A 13,833-nucleotide genomic window follows, 5' to 3' on the forward strand; every position below is an offset into this window, starting at 1 on the left:
ATTATTATTTTATTTTTACACTCAAATTTTTTTTTTTTTTTTTTTGGGAATTTCATTGTTTTTCATTTTTCAGTTTTTTAAATAAAATTATATAAATTTTAAATATATAAAATTATAATATAAAATATTTAAATTTTAAAAAATAATTTACACGAGGTGTCAAATCAAGAAGCTAAAATGGAGATTCCATGAAGACCAAGAAAATTAAAATTGGGGGGGGGGAAACCTTTAGAAGTGGGTCTCCTTTTTATAATTATTGCTTGGGATTTGCCATCAAAACAACTCAATATTTCATTCTCATAGCTGGATTATTCTACCAATAACTTAATTTTTTTTTTCCTCATTTAATTATTTGGGTATGTATCTATACATACATACATACATATATTTGGGTGGGTATATATATATATGTACATATGTTTATTTATTCAGGTAGGTAACCCTACAAACAAACATTAAGCAGAGTTCCATATGGGCACTGTTCCCTGTAGATAGAGATAATAAAAGTACTGTGTGAGATAAAGCAGATGGGTCTGTCTTCTGTAGTTTTATTTTTATTTATTTATTTTTTAATGTTTTTATTTATATATTTTGTTTTAATTAATTAATTAATAATTATAATAAAAATGATTGGAGAATTTTTTTAAAAAATATATAAATAAAACCCAAATAATATGTACATTCAATTTTTTAATTTTTCAAAATAAATAAATAAAGAAACCATTCCTTGTCAATATAAAGTTGTAAATGACATTAAAAGATAGAGGATATGATTATGGATTGACAAAATATTTTGTCTTCTTATATGTTGTCCTTATATTTCTTCACACTAAATTTATCACTTGTTATAATATAATATAATATATTTTATAATAAAAAAATTAAAATTAAAATCGCTTGAATACTTTAAATAGTAAATTTGGTTAATTAATTAAATTAATAACAATATTGGGTTTTTTTTATTATGAAATAAAAAAAATAAGAAAACTAATGAATATTATTTGTCATTTGATTCCTTGCTTTTAAAATATATTAATTTCTTATAGACATTCATGTATTAATCATAAGATTCTTTGAATTTGATTTTTTTTCTAACCCAACATCTACTTATTGTTAATGCAATATCATTTTATTAAGATATGATTTAATTATATAAATAGTTGTAACTCTTGTTACACAAGTCTTGTGTTGATATTTAAAAAGATATATATATATATATATATGTACATTTCACTTTTTATCTTATATTATTTCTAATGAATTTATAAACAAAAAAGTAAAAGGGAAGCATTGAGTTGATTTGATTTATGATAATGAGATTATTCAATTCAACTTTTTTACTTAACCCTCATCTAATAATGAATTAAACATGAGTATTTAGATTAGCATCTCTCTATCAAATCAAAGATACTTATCTTTAATCCCATCATTAAACCCATTTAATTAAACAACTTTTACTATTTCTTCTCTACATTTGTATATCAAAATTTACTAATTATGTAAACCCATTTAGTTTAAATTTCTATTAAATTCAAGACAAATGGGTTATTTTCTTGATAAATAATAATTGATTTATATCCCTTAAGTTTAATAATTTAATTATTTTTTTTAACGAACTCTTCGGATTTTTTTTTTATTTTTATATAATTTTTTTTTTTGGTGTATCGGGTTATATTATTTATTATTTATTTGTATTAGGGTTTTTTTTTTAATTTGATTAGAAAAAGTCAAGTAACTTTTATCAAGCACAATGATTTCTTTGACCTAAATAAATGATTTGGAAATAATCTAACTAAACTTTTTTTTTTTGTTTAATTTGTCAAAGATTCTACCAATTTATATGATTCTCCATTAAAAGAATTAATTTTTTAATAAGTAAATTCCTAAAAAATACAGTGTTTGACTGCCTGTTCGTGGTCCCTTCCACCTCATATCATCAATTAAATATATATATATATATTTTCAAACAAAAAAATTGTAATTACATATATATATATATTTTAATTTGATACCCCCACAATTAAACTTTATTCTCTTCTGTCCCCCACTATCCTTTTCGACTTGTCCCTTTTCGAGCCTCTTGATATTTCGTACCACACCATACCCAACTCCCAAAATTCCAAATGCAACGCCGTTTTGACCGTCTCATCTTCTTCCCTTGCACCAAACCCAAACCCAATTCAAAATTTACATTTTTACCGTGAGTAAATTCCTAAAAAACTTGTACCGTGAGGTAAAAAACAATTATTACTAGTTTAGTAAGTTAAAAAAATAAAAAAATAGGAGCTTACCCCTTAAGAAAAAGTGGGTAGTGTGACTGGTATTTGTCGGTCATCGGTCAATCCACCTATTAACTTGGAAGGACACCCTAAACGTCCAAAAACTACAACTTTAAGTGGCTTGTGATAAATGAACACTAGGAGTTGTACGCACGTGCAAAGTACACAAGTCATTAGCGTCACACGTGTGCGCGACCACACGAAAGTCAAAACTCAAGACACCCCGGTCAAACTTGGTTTGTTTGATGAGCCTGCTGCAGCTGCTTAATAATAATAATAATAATAAAAAAAATCAGCCAATCCAAGTGGGCTCCACGCTTTGCGCGATCGAGGTGGGCTCCACCTACACGCTTGCCAGCCAGTACGCCAATTTAATTTTCTTCATTTCATAATTATTCGTGCAAAAATATATATATTTTTACTATTTTTAAATATTTTAATTTTATTTTATAATTTGTTGTATTTATTAATTTTACACATACATTTACTTCAATCATATACATTCATGCATTACTAAATTTACATTGTTTTTATATTTGATTGTCAATAGTGAATTTTAAAAAATATATTTTTTTATTAACAAATAAATTATTACATAAATTAAAAATTAAACTTTCGACTAATCCTTCGTCCAACACTAACAGAGATGTAATACGATTAGTGATTAATATTTTATGTTTAATTAAGTAAATTTACACATAATTTTTAATTTTTAAAAATAAATAATTTTACATATTTTTAATTTAATTTAATTATTTTAGATTATCACAAGTCATTTATTATATTTTTTTTATATAATTTTGACAATATAAAAAATTAAGAAATTATTTTTTAAAAAATAATAATAAATTAATTAATATTCCAATACTATAAATTTTTACAACATAATTGGCAATAACATCTTTGTATTATACAAGTAATGAGTCTCGTATAAGATTTTCTTTTTAAAAAATTATTTTTATCATTATTCAAACACATCATAATTTTGTATTATTATTACTCATGAACTCATTAATTTATAAAAATAAAGTCGATAATATTTAATAATAAGAGTACATTTTAGTAACATTGAACACGTAAATGTATTTCATACTTAAAAAAAAAAATATCCAATTGTGACATTTCAATTAAAATAAACTTAACATTCACGAAATATTTATTTTATTAATAAATATAGTCAATTCAATAAAATTATATACATTTAATCAGTGTAATTTTACGTAATATATGTATATTATTAATAATATAATTAGTCTACACGAACATATATAAAATATACAGTTTAATTTAAATATATAATATAAAAATATATTAACAAAATTACCCGTTAAATAATTGTTAATTATATTATAATATAGTTAAAATATATAATTTGAGTAGTTTTATAAAAGGGAAATTAGGTATACAATGTTGACAAATTCCCTATTTAAAGGGATATAAAGCATAAACCTATATAGCCCCATATCACTAGGAGCTTTTAGTAGAAATATAATTGAGTGGTACCTAATTGATATTGGCATTTGCTTTTTGTAGTTCATGGCCAAATCAATTCATATTTATCTTTCACTTTAAAAAATATATGTCAATTATATGCTATAACTATATATGCCTATTAATATAGGATGGTGACCGGCACATCAAATGACTATGAGTACCTATAGATATAGGACCCAATTAACCATAGGGTATGTTTGTATAGAGGAGAATGAGAGAAAAGGGAATGCATTTGTGTTTTCTAGTATGTGTATATATATATATATGTATAGATATATATAGGAGAGATTGAATTCTCTACATATTTCCTCTTACCCAAGTAAGATATTTGGTGTAATTTTTATAAAATTTACTTTAAATAAACATTATACTATAACTATAGAGTAAATTGTCAAATTAATTTTTAAAATTTGTTACTCATTATATTATAACTATGAAAGTTAATTTTTTAAATTAAATGAAAATGGTGACGGTAAATTGTTAAAAAAAAAGTAAAATTTACTCGTGAGGGTCAAAATATATACGAAGCATCTTATTGGAAATTATATAATTGTGTTATATCTATCTATCCACGACCTATGGTTATACACATTCTTCAAGTTTTTCCTCAATTTCAGCAATAGAACCAAATCTTATATACCAACTAACTCCTCTCCTATATATAGATATAGTCATTTTTATTTATTAATTTAAATTACTTTTTTTGGGTATATGATTAATTACGTGTTAGATTTGGAACAAATAAATTTCAATTTCAATTTTTATAAGTAAAATTATACGAATCATACCCATATTGTTTTTATAATAATAAAAATTAACTCATAATATATACAAGTAAAATTTATAATCATATAACTTAGTGCATAAAAAGTTAGCTTTCGTATTTGTGTAGTGGAGTGGTTGTCTTCATAATTATTATTATTAAAAAAGTAAAAAGTAAAGATTATTGCTTGATTGTTTAATTTAATAAATAAAATATTTATAAAATTATAATATAAATTTACCGAGTGTGAAAAAAAAAAGTAAATTAAGATACATATTTAACTTTAAATAAACATTTAACATATGATTCAAATACATATAAAATGGTAATATTAATTTACGAATCGAACCCTGAATTTGTTAATCATCTATTTTTAAAGTGCAGAACACGAATTTTTTTTTTTTTTTTTCACACGAATTTAGAAATTGAATATAATCATAAAAGAAAAATGCTCGGTTGATAAATAACTCAATTATTGATTCTATTAATCATCGTCGCGCACACGAGTAAGATAAAAAGAAGAGGTATTTGATCCCAAATCATTGATGCATATCAAAAGGAGGAAAGGAAGAAGAACAAAAGAAAAAAGTAGGGAAAGGAAAAAAAAACACAAGGGAAAAGGAAGTTGAGGGTATAATCGTAAATTCACAAGTGATAACGGAAGAAAAGCGTAACGGCATCTAACCCTCGGCCACGGAATTAGATTAGATACTTAAAGCCACAAATCTCTCTATTATTTTTTTTAATTCGAATTTTTATAAATTAATTAAATTTTGTAAGTTAAATGAAAATTGATATTACAGAAAATTTAATTATTAAATTTTATTAGAATTTTTTTTTATCATTTAAGATTGTATTATTTATTAATAATAATTTTTTTAAAAAATTTTTTAGAGAGAATTTGAACGTATTATTTGTTGATTAATGAAATATTTTAAATTTCAGAAAATAATAAATTATTTTTTTATCGAGTAGAGCGTATCTATAACCATCTTCAAATCTCTCTTTGACCGTCGTACTCTCTCTCTCTTTCTCTCTCTCTCTGTGTCTGTGCATCCGCATCATCGCCTTTTCGCCGCTGTTGCAGAGAAACCAAAAAAAAAAAAAAAAGCAACTTTAAAGACGACGAGAGAGAGAGAGAGAGAGGGAGAGAGAGAAAGCGGAGAGAAGAGATTCAGAATTTCAGATTAACGAGCCTTAAACATGCATTAAATTGAGAAAGCAAAGAGTTATCAGATAACTTCTTGTTTCACTGCCTGATTATCCTCGTCTTCCTCCTCTGATTTCGATAATTCATCGTCTTCTTCTTATTTTTCTCTCTCTTTTTATTGAACTTTCTCTTCTCTCTCACGCATAAGCACGCTTTATCTTTTATACATCTGTTCCTGACTTCCTGAAACCTATACATACATGTATACACACTCACACAGGCATATACAGATATATATCGAACTCTGATTCGGACGGCTACGATCTTCTCGTCCCAAGCAATCGTACGGCTAGGGCTTCCCTGTCAGCTCTCTCTATCTACGTAAGTATCCCCACTCCTGAAAAGAAAACTCACTTCGCCTTTTTAGGCCACCTTTTTATTTGTTCTTCTTCTAATCTCCATTTTTCTTTTATTTATTTATTTTTTCGTTGCTCAGTTTCGTTTCTTGGTTTTGTACGCGTATGTTGTTTGAATATCTGAATACGTATCTTAAAAAAAAAATACATACGTATTGTGTTCGTGTGTCTCTCCGTCGTCGTCTTTCTTGCCACTTCTGAATCTCGTTGGTTGTTGATTATACAGATTTTGAATTCTGATTGCAAACTGGTTTTTTTTTATTTTTATTTCTTTTTCGGGAATGGGGAGGGGGTGGGAGCGGTGGTGGGCTTACTGTAATTTAGGCATTTTGTGGTTTACTGCGGGGTGTTTGAGTATTGTCTGATTACATGCAATTATCAAAATTTGGAGTGTGACAATTGATGTGAGATTTTGTTTTCTCTTAATTGTTTTTTCCTCCATTATTAGATAAGGTTACCTTTAAAGTGTATGGTTTGAGTTATAGATTTTGAATTTCGGTCAAAAGATCTGTTCGAAACGGTCGTTTAGCGGCAGTGGCTGTTGCATCAAAGAAGCGGTTCACTGCTGCTTTTTCTACTTCTTTATTTGGTTCAATTTTTTTTTTTTGCTTTCGATCTGCATATGGATTGAGTTTTATGTTTAATTTAAGAAGATAGGTTGTTTAATTCTCTTAGGAGCTAATGTTGCGTCGATAAGGAATTGCTTTACTTCTTTTAGAAGTTCATAGACTTATCTGTTAGTTTGATACTGTGTTTTACAGAATGTTAATTTTTTTGCTTGAATACTGAAAGCTTGGTCTAAATTTTCGGTCAACTTTCTATTACTATTTGTTCTTTCGGAGTTTCAGTTTTTTGGGTGCATTGGTTAGGTGACACTAGTAAGTTCTGTGTTTTATAGAGATGTGAATAATTGGCTTCCCCAAGCCTCTTAAGTTTCACATGGAACTTTCTATCATAAAAGTTTCACATGCAATAGGGCTCTTGAGATTTTTTTTTATTATGATTAATGACCTTAAGAAATTGTTGTTGTCTGGAAGTGATTCTGGACACTCTTGAATTGTCTCTCAAAGAGACTGTAAAAATTTGAATGTTTGTATCCTGTGTTACTTGTAGAAATTGCCTTATTTTGATTGAAATGATGTGCAACTTTAAAATTATGGAGGATAATGTGTAGCATCTTTGTAATTGTTGTGATAATTTCTTGTGGTAGATAGATTAAAGTTCAGAATATATCTTTTTGTGGTGGGAGAGTAAGTGGAATGGATTGTCACATCATATTGACCTGTGATGATATCAACATCAGTTATTGGCACAATTTGTAGGGACCATAGGTTTATGTATGTTGAATTGGTTTGCTTTTGTTGTAAACTAAATTTCACTTGTTTCTATCAGAATGTTTAGAAGTTCTGTTGCTTAAATAGCCTAGCATTTCGTACTCTCCGGCCCAAGCATGTCGCGTAAATCTTGCAATGCCATTGGATTTGTTGTCCATATTCCAACCTATATGTGTGCTGAGCAAGTAAAGTGATCATGTAGAGTGGAGCCATGATAAATTATTGGAGCAATAACCACACTGGTTTTGGTTTGGTTTTAGAATATCATGACCTGCCACCAGCAATCTGATCAAAACTCTAATGATGGCCATGCATAAGAATTTGGAGTAATTATAATCTAATGTTACCAAGGCCCATAAAACGATAGGATCACACATAAGATCAATTGTCTACTAAAGTTAGATGCTGCATGGCACTCAAATAGCAATCTGTGGATTGACTTCTTGAACCTGATTAGAGAAGTAAGAAAACTACCGTTTTTCACATATGCAATTAGGACTGAGAATTACTAAGAACGGTATAAATTCTGGAGTTTTGTCTTTTATAACAATATTCTTAACAGACAGCGCAGGAAGCTTTGTATATATGGATTCTAGTTTAGTTTGTGCTGGATTTCTTTTGTTAGTTGATGACTGGAACTGACTAAGTGCAGGATCCGACGGCGTATAGAGATCACCTTGAGATCATATATAGTGCTGTGAAATTTGCCTCCCGTTTTCTAGATTGAACTTGAGAAACTCATATATGTAGCTTTGATTTTTTAATTATTACTCTCCTTTTTATGCTTAGTGTCTCATTTATTAATGTCTACCTTCAACTTTATTATTGTTTTATTTTTTAAGCTGATTGAATGCACAAAACCAACTGGGATTTCATGAGGACCACTCCACTGGTATTGAAATGTCAAGAGCAATATGTTTTTAGGTTTGTGCAGTATAAGGAGCACATGGTGTTGCAAGAAGGGGCCTGGGCCTGTCTTGATAGGGTTATGGGTCCTATAGTTGAATAAGAATCCTAGAGTTTTTATGAGCAGTCTTAGTCAGGCCATTTCTCTTAGGATATACATACTGGTGTTCCTTGCTTCTCTTTGGGCTAAGTTCTGTGGTTTCTTCTGGGAGGTGTCTTTATCTACTTTGCAAATGGATTAGATGTCACCTTGTCTTGATGCATCATCTTTGCATTCTTTGCTTCTTTCATTTTTTCTTCTACCAGAAGGTGCCATATACTCCCTATCTAGTTTGCGATTAGATTCTCCCCTTCTAATTATGTTTCTTCTTTAAAATATTTTTTCAAGATGGTACGAGTGTTTCTGCAAACACGGACACTGGATTTAAAGTTATATTTTAAACATTGTAACTAATGTTGTAAATTGATCTTGATCTTGTTAGTTTTATCTTCTCGACTTCCCTCTTGCGAAACAGCTGGAAAGTGTAACGATTCTGTAGTTTTAGTGCATTATAGTGATGCTTTAGTTTTCCATTTTTGAGAAACTTTACAGACATGTTTTAGTTGCCTCATCGATCAATGGTATATTCGGACAATATGTTTACCTATGTTATAGTTGTATTTGCATATTGTCCTTTTGGTATTGTGAAAGATATTTTTGTTCTTAAATGGAACATACCTGAGTGTGATGCCTGATTTATTTTTTGCAGTGAATAAGTTCCATATTTTCAATACAAGTAGACCATGGAGCCTAATGGTCATAGGAGAGTCAAAAGGAAGGACCATTTTGGCCAAGAAAATGGTGATGTCAGTTTATCTAGTGTTGGTGATGATCTTGACCCATGGACTGCATGGGCATACCAGCCTCGTACCATTACTTTGTTACTAATTGGTGCATGCTTTCTGATGTGAGTCAGTGGAATTCTATTGGATGTATAATTGTTGTCAATTTTCCTTTCCCGAGTTGATTTTCTTTCTGTGTTGTACCTCAAACCTTTTTCATTTATTTGCAATAAATTTATCATATTTCTCGGATCATGTTTTAATGTCTGTCTTTTTACTGTGTTTTAATGGATTTACTTAACAGTTGGGCAAGTGGAGCCCTTGATCCTGAAAGTAGCACATCTGGTGATCTAGTAACATCTGTCAAAAGGTTTCTTTACATTTACAGATTTCAAATTATTTCCTTTAGCTCTCCATGACTAGATATTGTAAGGCTAATATCAGCCACTTCTTGTAGGGGCGTATGGGCTATGATTGCAGTCTTTCTTGCTTATTGCCTGCTGCAGGCTCCTTCTACGTAAGTTCCTTTACAAACTTTGTTGTAGATACTTTCTACTGCTGTTTGTTTGGACTTCATTTAATTGCATATATGGAGTTTATCCCAAGTTTGCTTTATGGTTTGGAGAGTACTATTATGATTTCCAGGATGGGTTGGTTTGACTTGTCCACTGGATTCAGGTGGACGAGTCTGTCATTGAGCATCATTTCCTGTAATATTAATGTATCTGGTTCATGATATCAACAGTGTAATTATTTTTCTAAATATATGAATGGTGGCAAATAATTGTCTTTCTGAAGCTACCCTTAAGTGCTGGAGCTTGAGATGATTTTCAAAAAATAAGATCCTGTGGCTGGTATTTCGGTTTAGTTGCTGGAAATACTTTTTATGGTTCAACAACAGATTGGTTGGTATCAGAAAATTCTTGTTTTGGACAGGGTCCTTATTAGGCCTCATCCTGCTATTTGGCGCTTAGTTCATGGAATGGCTGTTGTCTACCTGGTTGCACTAACATTTTTGCTTTTCCAGGTCGGTTTATTTTGCAAATGGTTCAATTTTATGTGTCAAATAGCACTCTAAATTAATTGAAACTCTGTCTGTATTTAGGCTTTTGAATATATTTTTTGCCTCTCTGAAACTAAGTAAATGATTTCTGATGATAATCTTCAATTTCTCTTTCCCAGAAGCGTGATGATGCTAGACAATTTATGAAGTTCCTACATCCTGATCTTGGTGTTGGTAATTCTTTTGGCCTTAAAAATCATTATTCTTGCTGATGCAAGCACACAACTGTATAAACTATTGACAGTAAATTCCAGTAACTAACTTATCAAGTTTTCATTCTCATATCAGTTGTCATGGATTCATCAATCAAGTCTATATTTAATATCCTTGACTATTGTATCCTCATTCTATGCAGAACTGCCGGAAAGATCATATGGTGCTGACTGTCGCATTTTTATTCCTGATAATCCAACAAACAGGTTTAAGAATGTTTATGTATGAATTCCTCTTTCACCTGTCTACCTCTGTTGTTTTTTTCCTTTGCATCTTTATTTTTCATCCAGGAGATTACTTTTTTAATTAAAATTCATGTTAGTAAAAGTGTTTGTTATATTAACTACTGATGCCTTAAATATCTTTTTTCCCCTCTCTGAAGGAAACGCTTTTTGATGAATTTGTCCTGGCTCATATCTTTGGATGGTGGGGAAAGGCAATTTTAATACGGAATCAGCCCCTTTTATGGGTGCTTTCAGTTGGGTTTGAGTTGTTGGAGGTTTGTTTATGCCCCCCAACTGACTGACTGAATTGAATGAGTAATTACTCTGCCGCTGTAAACTGCTGCTCATCCATGCAACTAACTTAGTTATGCACATTTTTCCAGTTTACTTTCCGCCACATGTTGCCAAACTTCAATGAATGCTGGTGGGACAGCATTATACTTGATATTTTAATATGCAATTGGTTTGGTGAGTTTCCTCAAGCTCCTTCTTTTCCCCCTTTTTAAGTCTTTAGGTTCAATGTTCTAAGCCACTAGATTGAGTTATTAATTTATTAGTGATTGAAGTTGCTTATTCAAGGCCATTTGAAACAAATGTGATACATACTGCTGTCTTATATCTAATGAAGACCTATGGTCTGTCAATAATTACAATCACTTTGAGAAGAAACAACTAGATGCTCAATATGATTTTATAGGAAACTAATTTGCTTTTACATTCAACAAAGCGTTGTTTTTTATCTAGTATTTCCAAGTTTCTTTTCTTTTACAATAAATGAGGCGTCCTTCTGTTCTGTTGGCACTACCTTTTTCTTTTCTGACTGCTTGGTTGTTCTCTGTATATTGACTGGCATGTTTATTCCTTTTAAATTTTTTAAAGGTTTTATTAGAAAAGAGAATACATGACGATTGATGAATTAATGATTACTAGCTAATGACTAGTCATTTTAAATGTTTCTAGGTATTTGGGCTGGAATGCATACCGTTAGATATTTTGATGGAAGGACATATGAGTGGGTTGGTATAAGCCGCCAGCCTAATATTATAGGCAAAGTATGTTTCGAACTCTCTGGTTGTTGGTGAGATACTGAATAGTGGAGCGTTTTGGTTCTATCCTTGAGCATACAATGAGAACTCAGTTTCTGCAAGCTAACTGTTTTTGGATGGAGTTCTTTTTTATGGTTTGACTAATTTAAGAAACTGCCATTGTTTTGTTTGTATCAATATATTCTTGCTATTGTTCAATGAAAGGCCTACTGAAGGTGAAAAAGAAGTCTTATACATTTATACGATGGACTGAGAATGCATGTTTTACTTCCGATGATTTGATTTCAGATTATAGTTTTTCCTTCTCCCATTTTAAATGCTTCCATCTTAAGAAATGCAAGTAATATTTTAGGAGCATATGCATCATGCCTTCTATTTTAATCTTTCTACTGGGAATTCTTCTTTTTCGATAGACTCCATTATAAATGCATAAATCACCAAATGCGGGTACTTGCATTGTTTTCTTTGCTATGGACCTAGATATTACATGTCCTGGGAATTTCTAACGGCAGTGCCCTTTGAACTAGAAATGCATTAAGGTAGATAGAGCCTTTTAACTGATCCTTGTGCTAGTTGGCCTGTGCATATCTTTCCTTTCAATATTTAGTTGCTATTATGTGAAACTGTTCTATAGTCTCATTCAACAAGTGCTGATGACCTATTCTGGGATGTGGCAATGACTTCTTGTTGCCAGGTTAAACGGACCTTAGGACAATTTACACCAGCTCAGTGGGACAAAGATGAGTGGCACCCCCTTCTTGGCCCATGGCGTTTTATACAAGTTCTCAGTCTTTGCATAATCTTTTTGACAGTGGAGCTTAATACATTCTTCCTGAAGTTCTGCCTTTGGATTCCTCCCAGAAATCCTGTGATTGTGTATAGGTTGATATTGTGGTGGCTAATTGCAATCCCAACCATTCGTGAATACAATTCATACCTCCAAGACAGGTATTTGTTACTCCCATTATATGTATTTGATTGAATGTTTGCATGCAGAAGTTCCCTTTTTCTTTTAACCCAACATTTTCCCTTTTTTTTTCAGAAAACCTGTAAAGAAGGTTGGAGCATTTTGCTGGCTTTCCATTGCTATCTGCATTGTTGAACTTCTTATTTGCATCAAGTTTGGTCATGGTATGTTTATGTACTTTAATTCATGCATGACATGTTTATTTAGTATTTTGAAACATAATTTCCAATTGAGTTCCGGCTGACCTGTCTCTGAAGTGGCTGCTAACGCAACTCCTCTTCTCTTTTGGTTCTCCACTATAATTTTTTCACTAGGCCTGTATCCAAAACCCATGCCTTTATGGTTGGTGAGCTTCTGGGTATCGGTTGGAGCTGCCCTTTTTATCTTCCTGATTATTTGGTCTTGGCAGTCGCATCGGAGATTGGGGAAAAAGAGACGATGAATTTGGCGGTACATTATTCTTTGATTCCTTGTCTGCCCAGTATCTGCGCTAGTTGTAAATATCAATCTCTACATGAATTGTAAATGCCTATTCTCATAGGGTTAGAGGATCACAGTTTCTTGAATAGAGCATTACTCTTGTTAGGTAGTGGGAAATGCTTCTAAAGTAAGCTTGTGAGTCAGTTTGCTGACATCACAAAATTGGCACAATTTTCGTTACTTCCCTAATCTTGGGCCATCCTTGACAATTGTTTTTCTCCCCCATTTTGCATTTTCCATTTTTAGGTTCAAATTATTTGAATTTTAATTATAATTATGAGTTTGGAATGAGAATTACCGATTGCCAACATGAAAGATTTAAGGCTGGTTCTCACAAAATCAGAGCTTTCTCCATGTGTAGGCCTTTGCATTTGCAAATGCAGTAGGCAAAAGTCTAAATGATTATTATGTAGAGCTGATTGATAGTAAGGTATAATTGAAAAGTAAAAGAAGTTCAAAAAGGCATTCGGTGTCTTTGGAATCTGATTATCTGTTCTTTGTCTATTCTCTGATTATCTATTTGCCAAATCTCCAAGCAAAAGTGGAAGCATAGGTTTCTTTTTTGGGGTAATTTTGTCTTGATTGTTTCTTTTCGAATTGTGTCATTATTGTTTGATTGACCTTTTTGTTCCGACGTTGGTTCTGTAGTACTCATAGAATTTTATCTATAATGGGG

At 30.8% G+C, this 13,833-nt stretch overlaps 1 protein-coding gene across 3 annotated transcripts; it reads left to right on the top strand.

Annotated features, from left to right (window-relative positions):
- Nucleotides 1-5,540: 5,540 nt before the first annotated feature.
- PSS1 (phosphatidyl serine synthase family protein) lies at nucleotides 5,541-13,496 on the top strand. Of its 3 annotated transcripts, none has more exons than XM_088214560.1 (13): nucleotides 5,541-6,067; nucleotides 9,092-9,289; nucleotides 9,469-9,534; nucleotides 9,622-9,681; nucleotides 10,101-10,191; nucleotides 10,347-10,401; nucleotides 10,583-10,662; nucleotides 10,823-10,939; nucleotides 11,048-11,132; nucleotides 11,625-11,716; nucleotides 12,405-12,658; nucleotides 12,753-12,841; nucleotides 12,992-13,496. In XM_088214560.1, the coding sequence occupies exons 2-13, from the start codon at nucleotides 9,126-9,128 to the stop codon at nucleotides 13,117-13,119; spliced, it is 1,281 nt and encodes a 426-aa protein (XP_088070686.1). In that variant the 5' UTR covers nucleotides 5,541-6,067; nucleotides 9,092-9,125; the 3' UTR covers nucleotides 13,120-13,496. The 3 variants fall into 3 exon arrangements, with proteins under 3 accessions (XP_088070686.1, XP_088070688.1, XP_088070687.1); XM_088214561.1 differs by lacking the exon at nucleotides 5,541-6,067 and adding an exon at nucleotides 6,428-6,659; XM_088214562.1 differs by lacking the exon at nucleotides 9,092-9,289 and having other exon boundaries at nucleotides 5,935-6,067.
- The last annotated feature ends 337 nt before the right edge of the window (nucleotides 13,497-13,833 follow it).

The sequence above is a fragment of the Carica papaya genome, chromosome 2 (assembly GCF_054855325.1).
Source record: "Carica papaya isolate Zhongbai chromosome 2, ASM5485532v1, whole genome shotgun sequence".
NCBI classification, from domain to species: domain Eukaryota; kingdom Viridiplantae; phylum Streptophyta; class Magnoliopsida; order Brassicales; family Caricaceae; genus Carica; species Carica papaya.